Raw genomic sequence first — 23922 nt, 5'->3', positions numbered from 1 at the left:
AGCAGTGACTTTGGGAAGTAGAACGTCCCTGAACAAGACGCGACTTACAAGACTGTTGTAAGGCACCAGAGCTTCGGCCACAAACAGGGCAAACAAGTGCACGCGGAGCTTTCATTCTAGTGGGCACTGAGAACCAACTTTCAGGCTGACATTGGAAAATTGAGGAATCCTTCACAGGTCCTAGATTTGTAGAGTGAGGGCTGTCCTCCCATCCGTTTCACTGATGAATCCCCAGCAGTGCCCTGACAACAAACTTTGCCAGCCTGGGACACTGTGCGCCTTGGTGGAAAGACTGTGGGATTAGGTACGCTTCCCTTCTGGTCTTGGCTCATCATTGTCTTGGTGATATGAAAAAGGTATCTGATTCTTGAGTTAGGAAGGACAGGCATAGGGACTTCTCTCCATCTTAGTAGCAAGTTGGGTACCGCACAACCATGTGGTTAGATCGTCTTGACCTCTGATGATACCTTTACCCTGAAAGGGAAAGTTCTGTTTCTATAGAACAAAAGAGTTCTGTTCACATGTCTTCTGATGCATGCAGCATATTCTTGCAAAGACAGAACTAAGTTCATGGGACAAAGGAGGTAAAGTGAGTGGTGCCCTGAGGTCCCTAAAAGACCAGTGATCTCACAGCTGGGCTGTGTATAGATTGAAGGGACAGATGGAGAAGGGGTGAACAAAGTCATTCTTCTCCTGAAAGCTCTTTGTTTAGTGTCTTCTTGATCCTTAGACAAAGACTTAGAATATAGATGGGTCTTGGCTCATTCTTTTTTGGGGCTACATACTTGAACTTATCACATCCAGCCCTTAAAGCATTTGTGTGAGGTTTTGTGTGTGTGTGCTTTTTTTTTTTTTTTTTGGTAGGAGAAAACAGCTGCTGTCTTCTGCATAAAACTCAGATGTTTATAGGAGGTATCAGATTTTGTTTGGCTTTGTTTGATGGTACTGCCCCCCCTGTTTTCAGTACATGCTTTCACCTGGCAGTCAGCTGCAATCCTTATCATTTGGTAAATGGTAAATGGCATACCTCAAGGATTGACTCTCAAGACTGTGTGTTTACTTAATTTCTATAGACAAAGGGGAGCACATAACCAGAGCTAAATAGGTGAATTTAGCAGCAGAGTGTTAATAGGACTATTCAACTCTACCTGTATAGACGTTTTTGCCTCAGTTATACTATTTCTTCCTTGAAAAGTGCCACTCTTCTTCTCCCCCCCCCCCCCCCTTCCCGCCTGGGACATTAGGTTCCTTTTTTTTTTTTTTTAATTAATTTTTTAACAATTTACATCCAAGTTAGTTAACGTCGTGTAATAATGATTTCAGAAGTAGAATTTAGTTATTCATCACTTCCTATAACACCCAGTGCTCATCCCAATAAGTACCCTCCTTAATGCCCAACACCCATTAGCCCATCTCCCACCCAACACCCTACCAACAACTCATGGTTTGTTCTCTGTATTTAAAAGTCTCTTATTGTTTGTCTTCCTTTCTGTATTCATCTTATTTTTCCTTCCCTTCCCCTATGTTTATCTGTTCTGTTTCTTAAATTCCACATATGAGTAAAATCATCTGATATTTGTCTTTCTCTGATGGACTTACTTCACTTAACATAATGCACTCTATTTCTTAAATAAAGGTTTAGGTTTTATTTTTTTGGTCCTGAATTCTGTGATAGTAGATGTATTTAACCATTTAGAAACTGCAAAAAATGTTATGTTAATGCATTAAACACATCACATTTAAAAGTTAATATTTATATTGTTGGATTGTTTTTAAAAGAGTAGTTCCTCCCTCAGACAGGAGTTTTATAGTCCCCTACTTTGACAAGAGATATTAAAATGTTCCTCAAAGGAAAACTTCATTGTCATGTAAATCATTGAAAAGAGATAGGATGTCTTCTGGGCAATGTAGTCTTTGTGCCTGGTAGCTGGCTTATTTATTTTCAATTTGAACTAAAACATATAGTCCTAGCCCTGAGTCGTATTTTCTGAATATGGCAAAGTGAAGTAGAGATTTTTAGCCTACTTGTTTATTTTCAGTTTGAACTAAAACATATAGTCCTAGCCCTGAGTCGTATTTTCTGAATACAGTAAAGTGAAGTAGAGATTTTTAGCCTACTTTAAGAGAATTTAAGGGAGGCCTAATGAACCCATCATAACATGCATTTGCAGGAGGAAAATAAAATTGTGCGTTATATTAAAAATCTTATTCAAATACATATACACCCACATTATTTGGTGGTAGAGACCCTGAAAAATTTGGATGAGGATAAGATTTTCGTAAACTGAAGTTTTCAATTATACTTAATTTCACAGATGTTCTGTCTTCTGTTTCTATTTGGCTGTGGCTTCTGATGCATTAATAATATTCTCTCCCAGTCTTTATTTTGTATAGTGATGATCTGTAAGTAAACACTTAAGTTAATTCATTCAGCAAATATTAAGTTCTGGTCTGTGCCATGCACTGGGCCAGCGAGGCAGTGGTAAGCAAGGCTTTGTTTCCCTGCTGCTAGGCAGTGGATGGGACAGGCCAGGAATCGAGAACATGCATCCTCTGCTGGGTGTTACACAGGCCCTGATGGGGCCCTCCTAACCCAGTCTTTGAGGATTAGGAAAAAAGCATATGTTAAGTTGGGACCTAAAGAATAAAAGTTACCCAGGTAAAGAACAGGGAGAAGAAGTTCCAGACATTTGACATGGTTTGTGTATAAAGGTGGTATATAGGGGAATTGCACATGATTGTAGTTTATAGGGAAGCAGATGGAGCTATGGGGAACTTGATGGGAAAAGGAACCGTAAGATGATACTGTGGAGGCGACCACAGATGAATTGAGGTAAACTTTGAGACCATTGGATCTCATCCTTAGAACAAGGGAACCCACCCAAAGATTCCAGGGGGCGGGTTATTTGATGAGGTGAATTTAAATGCCCTTTGAGGCAGGACTCCTACCAGACCATCTCTTGGGCTTCTCTCTTGCTTTCGGTTTTTCTTCCATAGACATTTCCTGGGTGCCAACTTACTCTGTGGTAGGAACTATGTTGAATGCTGAGTTGAAATAAAACACCAGCTCAGAAACTAAAGTCAAATTGTCTTTGCCAGGTTACTGCCTTTTTAATTTCCAGTCCTTTACAATTTAGTTAAGCTAGTTGGATGAAAGACTATAATGAAATCATCTGTCAGGCCCAGAAAAGACGGGGCACAATGGCCTTTGTCATTCTTGGGCCAGCGCTCCATAATGTCATGATTTTAGGCAATGTTGCCTTGTTGTGATTAACACATTTTGCAGAAATGGGTGGGAGCCTTTGAGTAATACAATACGCATTTGTCTGTTCTTCCTGTAATATTACAGTATTGAGTTATGACCTAAAAATAACGCATAATACATGAATTCTGGTTAGCTTCACACAGGTCATATAGTCCCTTGCTGAAGGTTTTATCTTTGCTCTTACCCTCTCTTTTTTCATATATGAAAATCACTTGCTTCCTGAGGTCGGTGGGGGACCTACAGGAGTTCATAGCCAAGGGAATATTTTTGTTTAGGAAACTAATAGTAGAATAGTAGGAATTCCAAACTGTAAATTGTTTACTGGAACTGTTTGGAAATACTTGTTGGCAAGCTCTGGCTGCCTTTGTCAGGTATTAGCAGGAGACCACAGTTAATAGTATGTGTAGGCACATGGTTCTCAGACTTCATTTTGTGGCTTGGTTTTAGGGCATGTTTGCTGGGGTTAATTTTATTTAGGGAATTTAGACATCTTCCATGGCTTGATAGGTAGTCAAGCCAACTTACACTCTTCACTCTTCTTTCACTCCTGCCCACTCTCCGTCCTTTCCTCCTTCTCCCTCTTTTATCTTTCATTTAATTAAAAAGAAAAGTATGAAATAGGTAAAAACTTACAAAAAGGCACAGAATAGTTATAAAGAACACCCCTGTATCATCATCCATCATTTGCCTTGCTTGCTTCAGATTCCTTTTCAAGAAAGAAAACATGACAGGTATCGTCCGTGCCACGTGTGTATCCCCATCTCTTTCCTCAGAGGTAATCACGATCCTGGAGTTCCATGTTTTTATGCCTGATACCATGTATATGTATTTGCATTCTGTTAATAACATTATACGGTAGTGGTTTGTAGTGTTCATGTTGTATAAATGTACATATTGATCTGCAGCTTGTCTTTTTCACTCAGCATTGTTCTTGGGATTTATCAGTATTGATACATGTGGCATTTGATTCATTTTAACTGCTGCATGGTATTCCCTTTTAATACCTAAATTTTATTTTATTTAAAAAATATTTTTTAATGTTTATTTTTGAGAGAGAGACAGAGTGTGAGTGGGGGAGGGGCAGAGAGAGACAGAATCCGAAGCAGGCTCCAGGCTCTGAGCTGTCAACATAGAGCCTTAAGTGGGGTTCAAACCCATGGACCAGGAAATCATGACCTGAGCTGAAGTTGGACGTTTAACTGACTGAGCCACCCAGGTACCTCTATACCTAAATTTTTAAAAATTCATTCATCTATGGCTTATTTTTTCACATTGTTTATGGTATCTTTTGGTGCCTAGTTTCTGCTTTTAAATGTTGGAGTCATTTTGCCAACGTGGTTTGGACTTTTTATATTTTAAGGCCTTCCCCACCCTAAGTTCATAAGTACATTTTCTGCTATGTATCTGTAAGTTTCATTTTTTACTTTTAGCTCTGTAATCTACCAAGAACTTAAGTTTACATAGAGGTGTGAAATGGAAAATATTAAGTTTTCTTACATGAAGGACTAGTTTCAGCAACACTATTATTAAGTTTGCAGATTCTCATTAGTCTGTTCCATGTATTTTAGAATGTCCAAGCACAGAAGAGTAAAATGAAGTCCTGATCAAAGTGCCTGGATGAAATGAACTTTAAACGGTGCTCAGTTTGAATTATCTGTGTGTGTTCTTCTTTTTAAACTCTGTAATGTCAGCCCACATCTGTGTGCAAGTCCACCAACACATCTTTGAAAGTGGGAATTTGTTTGTATGGACAATAGGTTGCCAATACTTACATTCATGAACACTGAGCATTTAATCTCAAACAACAATTAGTGTAGAAAGAGATCCTAATAATGAGGTTGATTGTCCTATCACTTATGGATGGATTTAGCCAATGTTTCTCTTAGAGACCAAAATCTAAATCAGTTTAAACCAACCAGAGCTCAGACCACTAACAGCAACCGCATAATAAGATGCGGGATTGCATTTGTGCCTGAATATGTAAAGGTCTAATATCCACGGTAAATGTGATGAAGTCCTTAAATTTAGGTCTGTGATCAACTGTGTTGCTCGTGGGTAAAACAGTCATGCAGTGCACACATGGATTTTCCTGAATTGTGTAGCTTTTAAAACAAGAAGAATAAGCCTGCCCCAAAGTTAAGACCTTTAAGTTGAAAAACCTGATGGAAAGAATCATTACCTATGCAAGTTTATATTCATTCAGGTGAGGAAGACCTAATCTAAAAACAACATGAACTGCCAATTGATCTGTACCCTGCGGGGGAAAGATGACTGCTACTGGTGACAACAAGCCAGTGTTCCAGCTAAGGTTTTAGAGACTTGGTCTTTTGTACTTAGTGGCTGCCCAGCCAATTACTTGGTGTGGTGTTCTGGCCTCCTCTGCGTTTGGCACCATCTCCTATCCCACTCAAGGCCAGGTGAACTGACTCGCCTCTCTTTAGTGCTTCAAATCCAAAGCAGTTAGCATCATGTTGACCAGATGTGGAATGCACAACCACCTTTGTGCAAAGCATGCTGTGAAAAAAAAAGAGTGAATATTGTCCAAGGGCTATGGCTTAGTGCTTCTCAAACTTCTATGTGTAAAAAAAGTCCTGAGGCTTCCTGACTCACATGCCTAGCATCTGAATCAGTAGGTCTCAGAGGGTTGGGAGGCTGCATGCTTAACAAGCTCCCTGAGACCACACTGTGTCAGTGAAACCTGGTCATTCACCGTTCCGTCATGATTTTGGTTGTAGTCCAGTGCCATTGGTACCATGTGAATGCAATATTTCCTTTTACTTAAATTGATTTAGTTAGAAAAAATCTATGTCTATTGTAAAGGTAAAATCAATATCACTATAAATAGAAGGTACACATACATGTGCATTAAGATAAATATATGTGTGCCTATACTTGCGTATCTCTGTGTAGGTATAGATATACACATATACCTAAACATAGGTTATGACTTTTCCTTCAGGTGTTTCAATTTAAATGTCAGCTTTGGGGCAAGTTTGTGTGTGTGTGTGTGTGTGAGTGTGTGAGTGAGATATAAATAGATATTTATATTTCATCCACTGACATTACTTAATATAGTATATATTTTATCTACTTAACCTCTTTTGTTTCAGTTTTGCAAACACAGAAAAAATGGGATCGTAAGGAAGAAAGAAGCATTTCATCTCAAGCCTTCAGGAATTAGGTCTCAGTCTTGCACTGAAGAGTATAATGTTAGAAATCGCACATGGGGTGTGGCTGATGTGCTTTGAGAGGACAATGGTAGCTCTCTGCTTAGCAGAGGGTGGACCCCTCAACAGTAGAAACAGTTCTTGGAGAGCTAGCCAGGAAGCAGAAGGGAGGATGTATGCCTTTTCAAGAACTGGAAAACCCTTCAGTTTTGGCAGTAAACTTTTAAGGAAGGGAAGAGAAAGGCAAGGGTGACATTTCTGAGAACTGGGAGGATGTGCTGTGTGCCAGGCACTGTGTAAGGTCTCTGCACATGACCTCTGATTGACTGTCCTTTACAGTGCTGTGATACGTGCATTATCGTGAACTCCACAGCACAGCTGTGGAAAGGAGCATGGGGAATTGGAGTCATTTGCCCAGGGTTTGGTAGCCACCCAGCTCCCCATAATCAGAGAAGGGGCAGAGTGGCAAGAGTCTTCAGACTCTTATTTCCGTTCAGGCTCTATAAAAGATGGATTAATTCCCAAATTTTAAGTTTTTAAATGTACATTGAGTTAACTTGGCATTTTTCTGCTACATAATCCTGAGCATGCATCATCTTGTGGGCCTCATGGTAAACACAGAAACATTTCACCTCCTACGCCTTCCAGTTAAGATCTCTCGGTTTGTAAGTTTTCCTTGCTGTAGGTTGCGTAGAGTCGCCTTTAAAGTGATAACCTTTAGTTATGGTGTGAACCTGAAGTAAGAAAGTAAAAAAGAAAAAAAAAGTCCCACTTGTTTTTGCTCATAATTACTTAATGGAAGAACCAGTTGTTAACGTAACCCATGAGTTGCATCATGGAGACCTACCTGAGTATAGTGGTGAAGGGAAACCATGGGCCCATCTGAGGACTGGGAGTGTGGGAAAGCACACCCTCATGACCAAGCTGCTCTAGAGGAAGCTCATGAGTCAGGCTGGACAAATTCTTTCCTAGAACCTTTAGACAGATTTTATCAGAAGCATACATTAAGGATTATGCTTGGATATGATAATGGTTGTGATGATATGAACTTCATCTTGTGTATTTGGAGTTCTTTTTAAAGGAAAACCTCTCAGACTATGTTATGATTTCACAACAATCCCCAATAGAAGACAAATAACAAAAGAGCCCAGCCTCCTCTAAATTAAAGAGGTTTCTGATATTAAAGAAATTGATGCCTATAGAAGCACCAAGGAAAGATGGATTTTCCCTGAAGACTCTTTTTTTTTTTTCCTATTTAACAAATAAAAATGATGAAACTGGCTCTATATCTTTTTCTTTTTGGAAAACTGAAAACCCAGAACCCAATTTTTAGTCTCCTCAGCTCTTGGAATTCTGGCCTCAGAGCCCATGCATCAGTGTTATTTCTTCGTTAGCTTAGGTTTGCTGCCCTCACTTATCTTTTCCTTGGGCCCAATTAATTATTTTCTTACATTTGTTGTGAAGCTAGGTGGTCTATAACAGCAAGTAAATATACACAGGAGTAAATACAGAGAACTGTCTAAAAGTAGACATAAAAATAAGCATTCCATTTGAAATCTCAGTGTTACAAGTAATGCTGACTTGAGCAGAATGAGCAAATTTCTCTTTGGCAGCTTTAAACTTCAGTTTCTTCCTTTCTTGTGAGCCATTACAAAATTGTGTCTTGAAGTCCTTCTGTTGTACATCCTGTGGATTTGGGAATTTGTGGTCAAAGTTGCATTGGACAGACAGACACACACACACACACACACACACACATTCCCAGCATGAGATATTTTTATCAATTGCATATCAACTAGTTTTATTTATTTTTATTTTTTTTAAATGTTTTATTTATTTCTGAGAGAGAGAGAGAGAGAGTGTGTGAGCAGGGGAGGGTCAGAGAGAGAGGGAGACACAGAATCCGAAACAGGCTCCAGGTTCTAAGCTGGCTGTCAGCACAGAGCCTGACGCGGGGCTTGAATCCATGAAATGTGAGATCATGACCTGAGCTGAAGTCGGATGCTCAACCGACTGAGACACCCAGGCGCCCTTCAAACAGTTTTAAATATGCGTTTCTATACTACTTAAAAGCGCTTATCAAAGGATTAGTAATTGTTATCTGAAATAACTTGCAAACATGCAGTTAGGATAATTTTAGTGCCTTTGGTTAGGAGTGGGTTTCCTGTGTTTTAAACTCAAGATGGTGAATGGTTTTAATTAATTTGTTTATTTCCAATAGAGAGTTCAGGTTTACATCTGAACCTAGAAACAAAGTATTTTTTCTCATTCCAGACAGAACTAAACTATACATCTCCCATCCTGAGCAAGGAACTGACGAAGGCCACAAAAACTTTGCTGGATAGTCTTGGGACTCTGGCCCAAGAGGTAAGTTGTGTCGTTCTAACACCAGAAGGCAGACCATCCACGATGGCTCTTTTCCACCCGAGTTTGGTGTGGAGGAGGGTCCTTTTGATTTGAATATTATGTGAAACATGAAACAATTTTAGAAGCATTGATGATCTTAAAAATTACCTGGTTTGAGGTCCTTACTTTAGAGATGAAGAAACCAAGATGCAGAGATGTTTCAAGAGCTAATTAGTTTCTGGCTAAAGGCCTGATACTTGGTCTAGAACTTTGTCCCATTGTTATTCTCTGCCTCTAGTTAATGACTCCTTGGTAAAGAGGCTATTTCCCATCATCATCCATGCACTGCGTTTGTCTTGCCAAACATTTCTCCGTATTTTTTTTTCAGTAGCAAGGCCAGTCTTTTTATGAACTAAATGGAATACCGTGTACCCCTAATTCAGACCTTTCCCTGTAAACACCTGGCCTCTAAGATTCACCTTTGGGAATGTCTTTTCTTAATGAACATTAAGCTGAGTTTGCCTTCCCGGTCCGCATATTGACCATTGTGTTAGACCGATCTTCTATTCATAAGATCAGGCAGCCTGTAGGCGCTTGCAAAAGCAGTTATCCTTTCCTCTGCCTGGTGGCCCGTGTGAGCTTCACCTTGGTGGCGCCCAGCCTTGTTTCAGATTACACTTGGAGAAGGGGAGCTGTCTGGAACCCAGTGTGTAAGAGGCTGAGCCAGGGGTGGGGGAGGGGGGTTGCAGTCAGAAACAGGCTTGAATATCCAGGATATTGGATAGAAATAACCTTCACGAACTTGGTTCAGCCTTATGTTGAGTTGCTTCTCTAAATCGTTTTTTGGTATTTGTTAATTCTTTTTTCAAATATCAAAAATTAGTTTTCCGAGAATAAAAGTATTGTACGTTCATTGTGGAAAATGAAGGATGTTTGGGAAAACAGATCAAACACATGTCGATAATTTGACGTATTGCGTTTAGTTCAGTTTTCTTTTTTTCTTTGAATTTTGCTCATGGGCGTCTGACTGAAGAGGCTTGGGTTTTGGGTCCCTTTTTGGAGAAGTCCTTTCCAGCCCGCCATTTGTTCTTTTGGTTGTGAATACTGGTGACCTTTCTGTAGGTGGAGAATCTGGGTCGCCTGGGGTTCTTCCAGGAGGCAGAAGGAAAAACAGGAACTGACCTGCAAATTCATAGCTGTTTCTCTTCGACCCTGTTAGCAGACACTGACACACTGTACTACTTCCCTCCCAGCTTTCAAGCAAGCAGAGAAGAGACTGACGTGGCAGAGTGTCTCTAAATTTAGCGCTTGGGTACAGTGTTTTCTCTTATATCACTGGTCTGCCTCTTGTCTGGGGTAAGAAAAAAATGGAAATCATGTGATGTCCCCATTGCTGATGAGGCAGAAGCTCTCCAACTGAGCAATATATTATTTTTCTTGGCAGCTGCCTCCTTGCGCCTGGCTTGCTCCCTGGTCCAGAGCAAGCAAGGACCACCCACTCCTCTCAGTGGCAACACGTTCAAGTCCCTGTGACCATGAGTTACTTACTGTCTAACTTGCTATTTCCCTGGGACAGATGGGAGAAGGTTAATACATAAATGCATGTGCGTATCTGTTCAGTGTTTGGAAAGAAAGTTGGATGTTTTGACCAAAGCGCAACCCTTGAAAGGAAAGGGGAGCTAATGATTTCTGAGGACCTCCCCTGATTCATGCAGTTTCACCCAATTTCCCTGTATCATTTGTGTGACACATGGGTCTTACTGTGCCCATTTTACAGATGGAACCAAGGCTCAGAAAAGTTGGACAACTTGCCCAGTCACCTGGTTAGTTGATTGGCAAAACCTGGGATTTGAACCCAGGACCGTTAGACTACAAACTGCATGTTCTTGCCTGCTTTTTGTGTGATGAGCTCTGATGGAAACTGGACTAGACTTCAAACTGGAAACTGGATACCCTTCAAAGAAGGAAATCTGGAATAATAGGGCCTGGCAATTGGGTAGAGATGGGGACTTGAGGATCTAGGTGAGTGAGAACAGGCATGAGCTCCACATCTGGGTGACAGGGAAGATGTGCCTGATGAGACTGGGAAGGCAGGACAGAGATTGGCAACCTAGTTACCTGTCAGCCCCTACCAGGTGCCTGACATTGCTCAATGTCAGGGTCTCAGCAGCGAGCCCGCTGGCTTTCTTGTTCTCATGGAGCTTGCGTGGTGGAAGATAGAAATAAACAGGCAACATATGATGCAATAGCAGGCATACCGCAAGGAAGAAAAATAAAGCAGAGTCAGAAAGTGTTGTTTTAAAGGTGTGTGTGTGTAGGGGGGGGAAGGTGGTGATTAGAGAAGTCCTCTCTGATGAGGTGACAGTTGAACCTGCAGAGATGACCATATGTTGTCCACTCCAAGGAAGAGGGGCCGCGGATAAAAAGGTACTGATGCAGGCTCTGATTAAGGAATGTATTTAAAGACCCAGGAAGGAGGATAGTGTGGTCAGAACACAGTGAGCAGGGCCCCCTGGGTGGCTCAGTCATGTTAAGCGTCTGACTTTGGCTCAGGTCATGATCTCACAGTTCTTGGGTTTGAGCCCATCCTCATCAGGCTCTGTGCTGAGAACTCAGAGCCTGGAACCTGCTTCAGATTCTGTGTTTTCCTCTGTCTCTGACCCTCCCCTCTCACACTGTCTGTCTGTCTCTCTCTCAGAAACAAATAAAACATGTAAAAAATTAAAAAAAAAAAAGCACAGTGAGCAGGTGAGAGAGTGCTCAGAGCTGAGGTCAGAAAAGGAGGGGTGAGCACCGTGCAGAACTGGTAAGGCTGGATTTATGTCGAGCGAGATGAGAAGGCAGTGGAGGGTTTGGAGCACAGAGTACATGACGTGACCTAGAGTATGAGACTGTTGACATTCTGGCTATTACACTGAGAAGAGACTAGGCAGGGGTCTGAGAAGAAGGGGCCATTGCAGTGTCTTGGGAAAGCGATCAGACAGCCATTCATTCCCTCCAGAGCTGATTACCCAAACCCATCTTTCGTGGGCTGCGGGATGAATGGCCACCCTTCTCAGTGAACAGGAGTGCTTCACAGAGGAAGTGGAGCATGAGCTGAGGTGTAGAAGAATGAGTAGGAATTTGCCCCAAGACAGGTGCTGGGAAGAGCCACCAGTTTGTAATAACAGTCATTCTGGTGCCTCTGTCCAAAGATGTGCTGGTTTTATATGGGAAGAAATTTGTTCTTTCTGTTGGAGGATGGCGGCCTGGCGATAGTGGGGCAGCCTGTGGAAAGAGACGTGAGTGGCTTTTACTTTCATTAAAAAGTCTCTAGTGTTGTTCACCCACCAACAAAAGAAAAGGTGGTTTGGCTGCCTCTGCCTTCCTGGTTGATGTACCTCATCCGGGTTATGAAAAGATAAAGTAAGGAAAAGCTGGCCAACTAACTGTGTTCTTATGGTATATGTCGGATGCTCCCTCTTTGGAGGGAGAAATGTTTGTGACCTCTGACCTGCCCCTGGAGTACCTGGTTTCCTTCCGGAGGCAGAAGGCATAGTCAGGATGTACAGCATCAAGGACCATGTTCCACAGAGGAACCATGTGATGGAAAACTGGACCCATGGTGTCGGAAGCTAGGCGTCCACAGGCAGAGCGCCTTAGCCTCTCCCCTCTGCCCTCCTATGGCTTGGTCTTCTGGGTACTGAGAACTTGTGGTGACATTTCAAGGAAGATTCATTACTGATTTATTGTGAAATGTGTAGAAATGCAAAGTGCTTGATAAATATTTAATTATAAGAACAATCGGGCAAGACCTCTGCAAGGTGCTGGAGAACATTTGTATAAGAGACAAAGCACTTGTCGGGTGTAAGTCATAGACATGGGCCCTGGCTGCTGGGGCGTCTCACTCCTCCTGTGCAGGGGCAGTTCTGTGCAGGGCCTTCTCTTCTGCTTCATTAACCCCTCTCCACACTCTGTTTAGCTTCATCGTCTTGGCGAGAGGCTGGGCCCTCAGAGAAGGGACTTTTCTAAGCTGTGAGCTAATGAGACATGGAGCTGGGATTCAGCCTCGGGTCTCCCACCTTACACTTCTTGTGTTCCCCGATGCTTAACTGAGTCCGGGATGGTGACTTGACACACAGTACCTTTTCTGCCAAGGGACAGAGGCCTCCTCCATTTCCACAGGGAAGTTTAAGGTGTTTTAGAAATGAGTCTGTGCTGGAGGGTATGAGCAGTTCCTGATGGATGTGTTTGAACACATGGCTGTTGAGAGAAAACATCCTCTCTCTTCCATAAACCAGAAGATAATCCAGAGGAAGTAAAGCCCATCACTAGGGGCTTCACTGACTTCTAGCTTGTGCTTCTCTATCTTTAATTTGCATAGGAGTCACCTGGTCATCTTGTGAAACTGCAGATTTGAATTGTAGTCGGATAGATCTAGATGTGCCTCTCAGATCAGACAGCCTCTCAGGTAGCTCTGCTGCTGGACCCTGGACCACCAGCGGAGTCACAAGTTTCCGGCAACCCTGTCACAAGGCTAAGAGGGCAGGATGTGAAATGTTCTGGGATATGGCTTTGGAGAGGTCAAGAAAATAACATGTGTCGGGGCGCCTGGGTGGCTTAGTCGGTTAAGCCTCCGACTTTCGCTTAGGTCATGATCTCGCGGTTCGAGGGTTCGAGCCCCACGTCGGGCTCTGTACTGACTGCCAGCTCAGAGCCTGGAGCCTGTTTCAGTCTGTGACTCCTTCTCTCTCTGACCCTCCCCTGCTCATGCTGCTTCTCTCTCTCCTNCCCACTTCCCCCCATCCCACCTTCCCTCCCACTTCCTTCTCCATCCCACCCTCTCCCCTCCCACTTCCCTCCCCATCCCACTTTCCCTCCCACTTCCCTCTCCATCCCACCCTCTCCCCTCGAACCTCCCTCCCCATCCCACCTTCCCTCCCACTTCCCTCCCCGTCCCTGGCACCAGCTATTCAGCATGAACAGCTGGAGTGACATGCGGCAGGAGGTGATGTTCCTGACCAATGTGAACAGCTCCAGCTCCTCCACCCAGATCTATCAGGCTGTGTCCCGCATTGTGTGTGGCCATCCCGAGGGTGGGGGCCTGAAGATCAAGTCCCTCAACTGGTACGAGGACAACAACTACAAGGCCCTTTTTGGAGGCAACGGCACTGAGGAAGATGCTGGCACCTTTTATGACAATTCTACAAGTGAGTGTCTGCAGATGGCAGTCCTGGCCTCAGGACCCCACTTAGTTCCAGACTCAGTCCTGTGTCCCTCCTCTCTCCTGCTTACCCTTATCCGCTGACCCAGTGCTGGGTGTTTAGGAGTCTTTGACCATCAGACTGAGCTCCTAGAGGAGTCTTTTCCTTATCAGCTGACTGTTCCCACTTCTTTGAATGGGGCCTGGCACATCTCAGGTACATCGTGTGTTTATCAAAATGCATGAGTGATTGAAAGCCAACCTCCCCAGTTTCCTGGGGGATGGAGGAGGGGAGTTCCCAGAGAAATCAAGGATCTTCTTTTTCTTCCTCCTTCCCTTCCCAGGCATGCTTTATAATCAATAAAAACTTTAGAATTACAGAACAACGACAACCATAAAAGCTAACATTTAGGGAACATTTCTTGTGTACTGAGCATTCTGCTGAAGTTATCTCATTTAACCCTTACAGTAACACTGCAAGGAACGTTGTATAACCCCACAGTTTATAGGCTTAGAGAGGTTAAGTGACTTGATCAGAACCACACCAGAGGTAACCCCCCAAGAGCCCATGTTAAGTCCAGATCTACCTGGCCCTGTGTTTTTTTCTGGTAGATCACATGGCTTCTGAAAAAGCTGTTAATGGTGGTGTGTGTACCATCAGCCTCAGGCATTTGATCTGCTGTTTGTTTTTGCTTCTTAGCTGCACGGAGGTGTTAAAGAACCTTGTAACTCCATATCCCTTTCTTGCACTTGGGCAGTTTTGTGGGGATATGTGTTCTGTGCCTGGTGGCAGCAAGGAGCCAGTGTTACAGTTTTAGACAATGACATCCTTTTCCTTGAAAACATGATGCAAGTGAGCCTTTCTCCACTTCCAGCCACAGGTGTTTCTTTCAGACACTGAGCAGAGGCAGCTTTTTGTGCATTACTGTAACACAAGAACCTTTTATTCTTTGGAGCAAAGCACTCCAGGCATTGCAGGTTGTTTGCAAGCCTGAAGGGGATGGCATTATAGGCAATTTTCTGAAATGCCATCCACTCCACTCCCTCACTTGCAAGTCAACTCAAGGGAACTTTCATTTGCAAAGCAGATACAACTGAGAGCAAATCCTTTTTCTTTTTCTTTTTAAAATTATATTCTCTTTGCAGCATGTAGAGGATGCTTGGTGCCTAAAAAAACTCAGAATGAAATTAACAACAACAAAAAAAATTCAAGAATCCTTCTGGATAATCAAGCCCTGCTGTCTATTATAACTTTGGATTTTCCAGTTAGGGGTTTTATTACATTTACTACATATACTTGTGATGGGACCTATTAAAGGGAAATGTCTTATTTTTGCTTGAAAACTAAAAATCTAAATCCAGCTCTCTGTTTTCAATGAAAACAAATTGGCAAGGGCTGACAAATGAGTCTGCATCTAGAGTTATGCAGGTGTATGCATGGTGAAAGCGTGTTTCTAGATCATCTCAGTTGTGACTTATCCACCATCAGTGTTATAAATGACTGATTATATGTCAACCATTGTTGTAGGAAATTTACATATAACATTGTTAATGCTCCCCATACCTCTGCCAAGTACATAGTAACTTTATTTTTACAGAGGAACAAACTGAAGCTCAGACAACTGAAGCTATTTGTTACAAAGCTGTTAAGAGGTAGAGCAGGGATTTGAACTCAGGACTGTCTGGCTAGCTCCAAAGCCCTTGTTGCTACAAGTATATGACCATGCGTATGCATATCTGCCTTTGTCTTCATCATAGCCCCTTATTGCAATGATTTGATGAAGAATTTGGAGTCCAGTCCTCTTTCCCGCATCATATGGAAAGCTCTCAAGCCTCTGCTTGTTGGGAAGATCCTATATACACCTGACACTCCAGCCATAAGGCAGGTGATGGCCGAGGTAAGTTGCCCAGGCCCAGAAGTCCCTCTCCAGAATCCTCCTAGAATTTATAAGCAAAAGGGTGAAGGTGGCTTCAAATGGATTATATTGAGGAAACTTACGGCTCTTTTGTGGTTTCCAAAGAATAAGAACCTCAAGTGTGGCCCAGGCCAGAGCCGACTGGAGGGCTGGCTCTCTAGCCTTGGGTATTTGAATCATAGCTGCAGGCAGGTTCTTCTTGGGGTTGGGAAAGACTGGAGACAGTGATGGAGCATCTTGTCAGGGGGTGGCTGCATATCATGGTTCTTCTCCTTTTTTTCTGCTGCCCTGCTCCCTACCTGGCTCCAGGTGAATAAGACCTTTCAGGAACTGGCTGTGTTTCATGATCTGGAAGGCATGTGGGAAGAGCTGAGCCCCAAGATCTGGACCTTCATGGAGAGTAACCCAGAAATGGACCTTGTTCGGGTGAGTGTCCCTCTGGTTACTGTGTGCCTGCTTGATTCTAGAGAGGTGAGTTTCTGGTCACTTTCCCAGAGGTGACGGAGATGAGAATTCCTACATTTAGCCAATGAGAGGTATTAAGCATAGCTCAAGCTGCAGATGATGGTGCACAGATAAGATGTTTCATGCATATCAGCATCAATGTATCTGGTGGTCAAAAATCAGTTTTCTATAAAGCTTAGCTAGGGTTGGTATTGATGATTATAGGACCCTGACTTTTTCATTTCATCTAAAGCCAACCATGGCATCTTATTTAGCCTTCCTATATCTTGGTGTAGGTCTCGACAGAGGTAGGGGGGCAAGGGCCTGGTCTGACCTCTAGACTGGGCTGAGATGCTTGCTCCCAAGGTGCTCTTTGAGTGCAGAGCAGTGTTAAGGTGTTGAGGGGAATTGCCCTTAGTGCTCTGAGCCACTTGAAAGCGATAAGTGCTCCAGAGACCATTGGATTCAAAAGTGGAAGAGCTTGAGCAAGAACAGAATGTTTCCTTTGTTTGAGCCTGAGTGCCATTTAATCACATCCTCCCTGTCTCGGGCTGAGTCAGAGAATCGTTAGACTATTTCCTATCTCCACGGAGAGGGAGGCCTCTTTCTTTTGTTTCTGCTGCCATTAAGAAGCAGGAATGGATTTTACCAGGTTTTCTATCTTGACACCTCATTGATCAGAAGGGCAGCTCAGTTTTAGAGGCGGCACCTACCTGAAAGGTACTCTCCCTTGATGCTATGGGTTTGGGGAAAAATACTAAGGAAACCTTCCAGTGATGGGAAAGCTACAGTCATCTTTGTTGTCCTAGTGCTTTTATATATGCAGAATTCTTAAATTGGGGCCTTTAAAAACTAAGGGACTTTGGTAAGAAAAAAAATAATTTGTATGGATATATGGAATTATGGCTGACTCATAATAACAACTCATGCCCTTCAAGGATGGGTCTCTGTTGGGCTCCAGTAGTCTCTCCTCTGAAAGGGATTACATGATCCAGCCACTCACAGCCCCATAGTCCTGTCCTTGCCTCTTCCTGGTCCTGTTGTTTGTTGTAGGGACTCCATGAGTTTTAGTCTGTAGGCAGATGGATGCTTCCCCTACTTGATTGATTGACTTAATTTTTTTTTTAATGTTTATTTATTTTGAGAGAGAGAGACAAAGTACCAGCAGGTGAGGGGTAGAGAGAGAGGGAGACACAGAATCTGAAACAGGCTCCAGGCTCTGAGCTGTCAGCACAGAGCCGGACGCAGGGCTTGAACCCACGAGCAGTGAGATGACCTGAGCTGAAGTCGGTCGCTGAACCAATTGAGGCACCCAGGCGCCCCTGATTTAAAATTTTTTAAAGATTTTATTTAGAGTAATCTCTACGTGAAGCATGGAGCTTGAACTCACACCCCCATGATGAAGAATCCTGTGTTCTACCTACTGAGCCAGCCTGGCACCCCTGATTTAAAAATTTTTAATATGGGTTGCCTGGGTGGGTTAGTCGGTTAAGCGTCCCAACTTTCGCTTAGGTCATGATCTCGCGGTTCGTAGATTCGAGCCCCGCATCGGGCTCTGTGCTGACTGCCAGCTCAGAGCCTAGAGCCTGTTTCGGAGTCTGTGATTCCCTCTCTCTCTGACCCTCCCCTGCTCACACTGTCTCTCTCTCTCTCTCTCCTAGAAATAAATAAAAAACATTAAAAAAAATTTTTTTTTAAATAAAAAATTTTAATATATGCATAATAAGATGGAGACTTTGGCTTGGATGTTATAGCAACTCACAGACTCCCAGTTCTGAGAAAACAAAACACTTGTAAACATGGCATGGCATTTGTTAGGGATTCTGCTGGGAGAACACAGGATGTGTAATAGGAAATGTATGTAGGAACTGTGGATAGGGAGAGAGGCATGACATGTGGTTTGGAAGCCTTGTGTGTAAAGCCAAGAACTTTTACGTGAAGCTCTGAGGGATCATGAATGGGTTTTAAACAAGGAGAGATGTAGATACGTTAACCTGATATGGTAGGTTAATTGAAGTGTGGAAAGATGGAAGGCGGAGACCAGAGTGGAAACCATCTAAGTAGGTAGCCAACGCATCAGCAGGAGGTGAAGCCTGACAACTGCTTGATTGTGGAGGGGGAAATATTTCTAGCTGATGGATGGTGGGGATGTCCAGTACGCCCATGGGTGCTGAGGCTTGGAGTGCAGAGGTGGTTAAGCTTGAGACACTGATTTAGGGACTCCTCAGCCTGTGGGTGGAAGTCGAAGGAACCTCCTCATCGCCTTTCTTCTCTCTCTTAAGGAGTGTTTGTCTAACTCCACAAACTTGGGCTACTCAGTCTTCTGTACCCACCTCGTGTCTGGTATGTGAGGTGGTGCCTGAGGCTTCTACTTCTTTTGGAATAGCTCTTGTCTTTTTTTCAGCTTTATTGAAGTATAATTGATAAATAAAAATTATATATATTTAGACTGTACAGCATGTTTTGATGTAGTATATGTTGTGAAATGATCCTCACAATCAAGCTAATTAACATATCCATCATCTCACAAAGTAACCACATAGCAAATTTCATATACAATACAGTATTGTTAACCGTAGTCATCCTGCTGTGCCCCAGATCTCTAGAACTTACTCAGATTGCATAACTGAAACTTTGTACCCTTTAACTTACCCATTTCCTTCACTTCTAGCCCCTGGAAACCACCATTCTACTTTGTGGTAGCTCTTACCTTGCTACNCCAACCCCCGTCCCCCTCCTCCCTCCCAGAACTGGAGGCACTTCTGTGTTGAGTCGTAGAACCCACTGACACTAAACTGTTCTCCTTTCTGAGCTGCTCTTTGCCTCCTTTGTCTCAAGGCACTGCTCCCTCCCTCACTGCTGCTCCCAAGGTGATCTTACGGCTCTGGAGCACCTCAGATTCCCTAGAATGGCCATGTGATGAGTGCTCTCACTGGGTACATCTTACTTGTCTTGCCACCTGAACCATGTTTCTCAGAAGCCACACAGAGCAGGGCGGCCTCACTCCAAATGCCGTGTGTCTTTATTCTGTTCTTACCTGTTCAAGTCTCCAAATAGTCATCTCAGAATTGGTAACATACCCCTGTGAACTTCTGTGAGGTAAAAACCTGTATCCATTATGTTAACGAAAATATTTACATATCTTACTGATGACAGTATTAAGTTGTTATTCCCTATAGGAAAGTAATTTGAAATGAAAATTGCAAAGAACCATAAAAAAGTGCTATCTTGTGTATCTCCAATCCATACACCCTCATGGATGGATCCTACGGAAATAATTTAAAGAAAGAAGTCACTGTATGAGAGGAAATGTTATTGTAGTAATAATTGTTATTGTGAGAAATTAGAAATAGGCTAAATTCTTAGCAGGGTGGGAATAGTTAATGAAATTATAGTATATATACTCCATAAAACCATTATGTTCCTATTAAAATAATAAATATGAAGCACATGGGGGAAAACTTAAATTGTTAGCGGAAATAAGAGTGATTTAAAAAGTAGCAGTGTTTGGCTCTGTAGAGATTCCACTTCAGTGGATCTAGAGTTTCCCTTTCCCTCACAAAGCTGTGATGGTAGTTGTACCACTTCTTTTCCATGAGCTGGATTTGGAGCTGACTCATCTTTCTGGCCACACTGTGCAGGCTTCTGCCACAGGCCTCTGGATCTACTGGTTGAACACCAGATTGGTTTGTCCTTCTCTTCCGTGTTGATCTACATGGGAAACCAATCAGCTAGGGAATGAGAAATGGAAGACGGGTCTCTTTTGCATTGCCATCCATGCATCCTGCAGTTTTACTTGGTTTTACAGTGGCAGCGTCTCCCCAGACTAAATAGCACAAGTGGGTTTGTTTTATTCAGTCTAGAGATAAGGTCATTATGAAGAGTCAACAGCTTGAGTCTCAAAAGATGATATAATGCAGGGGGAAGATGCAGTAAAATCAGAGTCCATGTTTCATACCCTGGCTTTGCCACCAAATGAGTTGTGTGAACTTAGATTAGGGACTTGAACTCTGGACCTGTTTTCTCATCTGTAAAAATGGGAACTTTTAAGACCGATCTTCCTCATGGAGTTGTATGAGGTAAAGCATACAAATCTAACAAAAACTGTACAGAGTAAGTATGATCATTGTTGTTACTGTAGTCGATCCTGTTAAGCTAGGCTGGAAACATAGGGGCACTAGATTCAGACTAGTCTGACTTTGAGTTTCTTTCAGCTCCATGCCAGTTAGCATTGTGACTCAGCTGTGGTTAAAATCATAACCTTTTATTCCCCCTCCTCTGTATTCTCACCTGTAACATGGGAACACTATTACTACCTTACAGTTTTCTGTGAAGATAAAAAAAAAAGACAACATATGTGAAAAGGTTAGGTTTTGTAAATCCTATAAGACCCAGTATCTAGATTTAGTTGGTGTTTATTTCTTGTACTTTCTCATTGAAACGGCAGACACTGTTGGACAGCAGAAGCAATGACCAGTTTTGGGAACAGAAATTGGATGGCTTAGGTTGGACCGCTAAAGACATCCTGGCATTTTTGGCCAAGCACCCAGAGGATGTCCAGTCTGCTAATGGCTCTGTGTATACCTGGAGAGAAGCCTTCAATGAGACCAACCAGGCAGTTCGGACCATCTCTCGTTTCATGGAGGTGAGGATCTGATCCATGGATCATTTAGAAAAGTCTTCGGCTTCTTTCTCTGAGATGGTGCAGTAAGGTTTGGATTGGAGGAAAGTTGAGAAATAATGTCTAGTCTTATTTCCAGTAGTATCCCTCAAACCTAATACAGGACTTGGTGTATAAAAGGTACTCAATAAATGTTAGTTGAATGACTGAATGTGTGAATAAACAGACCTAACTCTAGCTTTATTCTGTTTTCCTCAAGAGGGTTTTTGTTCATGGTCTTCTACGTTTTCCCAAGTTTTTATATATAGCTCAAAACCCAATGACAAGAAAGCATGCCCTTAAAAAGGCATTATTTATTCAATTTATCTAAAATCTAATAGGATAAATTTCATTTTAAAAAATCTAGTTTAAAAAAATTATGTGACTTAATAGGGACAAATAAGGTGTTTTTTGTGAGTGTGTGGTTTCTTGTGTTCTTGTTTGTTTATTTTCGGTCTTCTTACGTGGTTAGTTATGATTCAGAATTGCCAGGAAAACAGAGGAAAATGAGGTATGATCATGGTTTCAACCTCTTTCGTTCGACAAAATCAACGGAAGTAACTTACTCTAAGTGCTTCCAGCATTCTCTTAAATTACAGTTAAAAAACAAAAGGCTCTGTTCTCAACTGAATATTGGAAAATGACTTTGGAGAGGATGAGAGTGGGGATAAAAATGGCACGCAGTTAGCATGTCCCTCTTAGAACAGTGTCTTCCCTGGCCACCAGTGTTCTCATGAAGGCTGTTCTGCTCCCACCAGTGTGTCAACCTGAACAAGCTCGAACCCATAGCAACGGAAGTCCGGCTCATCAACAAGTCCATGGAGCTACTGGATGAGAGGAAGTTCTGGGCTGGGATCGTGTTCACCGGAATCACTCCTGGCAGTGTTGAGCTGCCCCATCATGTCAAGTACAAGATCCGAATGGACATTGATAATGTGGAGAGGACAAATAAAATCAAAGATGGGTGAGTTCAATCCTGCCACACCAGCCAGTTTTGGGGACATCAAGAGCAGCTATTTTGACTGGAGGCACTTCATTTTAACTAATAACGTGGTAGAAATTCCACCAAAAAATAACTCAAATTGGTGGCATGATTTTGGTAAAAGTGGCACATTCAACACTTAGAGACTGTTATTTCAGAGGTCATAAAATAATCATCTTTTGATTCAGCACCTCTGCTCAAGATAATTAATCCCACAGCATTAAATCAACAGGAAAACAAAGAAAAGAAAAGGCTCTAGGTTCGCTGGGCTAGCATTATCCATTTTTACAAAAAAGGGCAAATAACCAGTATAAATGGGAATGATTAAGCAAAATTTGGTATGTCCACTTGATGCAATGTTAGGTAGCAGAGGAAGGGGGAGAAAACCAAACCAGCAGGTTGGGATGACCACACTGATTATATCTGTTTAAAAATGTGTGCACATGTTTGCTGAGACCAGAAAATAAGATGCAGAAATGAAAATAGTGGCTTTGTAATGGTGGCAGGATTGTGAGTGATAGGCTTTAAAAAGTTTTTTCAATTTATTTAAACAATGGTTATATATTGTTTTGAGAGCATGAGTGGGGGAGGGGCAGAGAGGGAGAGAGAGAACAATCCCAAGCAGGCTCCATGCTGTCAGTGCAGAGTTAAACACAGGGATCGAACTCACAAACCATGAAATCATGACCCGAGCTGACATCAAGTTGTACACTTAACTGACTAAGCTACTCCTGGCTTTTTTTGGTGTATGATTCTAATGAATATTTGATCACCTGTGGTTTGGTTTTAGGTACTGGGACCCGGGTCCTCGGGCTGACCCCTTTGAGGATATGCGGTACGTTTGGGGAGGCTTTGCCTACTTGCAAGATGTGGTGGAACAGGCGATCATCAGGGTGCTAACCGGCACTGAGAAGAAAACTGGTGTTTATGTGCAGCAGATGCCCTACCCCTGTTATGTCGATGATATGTAAGTTACCCCTAAGCCACCATCTTCTCGTAACTGGTTAACTCTGTCCCCAGAGGGAGTACATACACACGTGTACATACATACATACATGCATACACAAGCATGTGCATACATACCAAAGGAGATAGAATGCTTTGGTTTTATTTATTTTAGATGTGTGTTAATATTGGTTAAGAACATCTTTTTTGAAATTCAGTGAAGATTTTAGGAGATAAGATGCTAACTGTAGGTAGTTGACCATTCTATCCATGTTACTGACATGCATGTGCACATAGTGGTCATCTCCCCCCCCCCTTTTTTTAAATGTTTATTTTGAGAGAGAGGAGGGGTAAAGAGGGAGAGAGAGAATCCCAAGTAGGCTCCATGGTGTAGCACAGAGCTTGACATGTGGCTTGATCTCATGAACCCGTGAGACCATGACCTGAGCTGAAATCCAGTCAGACGCCTCACTGACTGAGGCACCCAGGTGTTCTCCTTCCTTTTTTTATCCATAGTTACCAGCACTTATATATATATTGTTTTAATATTTAAAAAAAATTTTTTTAAGTTTATTTTTGAGAGAGAGGGAGACAGAGTGCAAGTGAGGGAGGGGCAGAGAGAGAGGGAGACACAGAATCTGAAACAGGTTCCAGACTTCAGGCTCCAGGCTGTCAGCACAGAGCCTGATGCAGGGCTCAAACCCATGAATCATGTGTGAGATCACGACCTGAGCTGAAGTCAGATGCTTAACCATCTGAGCCATCCACGTGCCCCAGTACTTACATTTTTTACGCCCTTCCCTTTTTGGTCAAAGTTTGCTCAAACTGCAAATTTAAAGTGTTGCAACAAACACATGCAAGCACATCCACACAGATACACATTCCCCAAACACAGGAACAGCAATCTGGACCCATAAAAACTGACTCCATGTCAGTTTATCCACTTTCTCTTTATAAGTGGTAAATCACATTTTTAAACAATCCAAATAAGACTGAACAAGGCCTTTTTTATCTT

The 23922-nt window shown here is 42.6% G+C and overlaps 1 protein-coding gene across 1 annotated transcript in view; it reads left to right on the top strand.

The window, feature by feature from the left end:
- Positions 1–23922, top strand: part of ABCA1 (ATP binding cassette subfamily A member 1) — a 130774-nt gene that overhangs the window by 61459 nt on the left and 45393 nt on the right. Inside the window, exons 8-14 of the mRNA XM_077769825.1 lie at positions 8707–8799; positions 13727–13967; positions 15719–15858; positions 16186–16302; positions 20768–20965; positions 21739–21944; positions 22753–22929. Of these exons, the coding sequence (XP_077625951.1) occupies positions 8707–8799; positions 13727–13967; positions 15719–15858; positions 16186–16302; positions 20768–20965; positions 21739–21944; positions 22753–22929 (1172 nt within the window). The remainder of the gene's footprint in view (positions 1–8706; positions 8800–13726; positions 13968–15718; positions 15859–16185; positions 16303–20767; positions 20966–21738; positions 21945–22752; positions 22930–23922) is intronic.

This window comes from Crocuta crocuta, unplaced genomic scaffold (genome assembly GCF_008692635.1).
Source record: "Crocuta crocuta isolate KB4526 unplaced genomic scaffold, BGI_CrCroc_1.0 scaffold95, whole genome shotgun sequence".
Taxonomy (NCBI): domain Eukaryota; kingdom Metazoa; phylum Chordata; class Mammalia; order Carnivora; family Hyaenidae; genus Crocuta; species Crocuta crocuta.
Note: the sequence above shows the minus strand (reverse complement) of the source record. Positions and strands in the feature narration are given on the sequence as shown.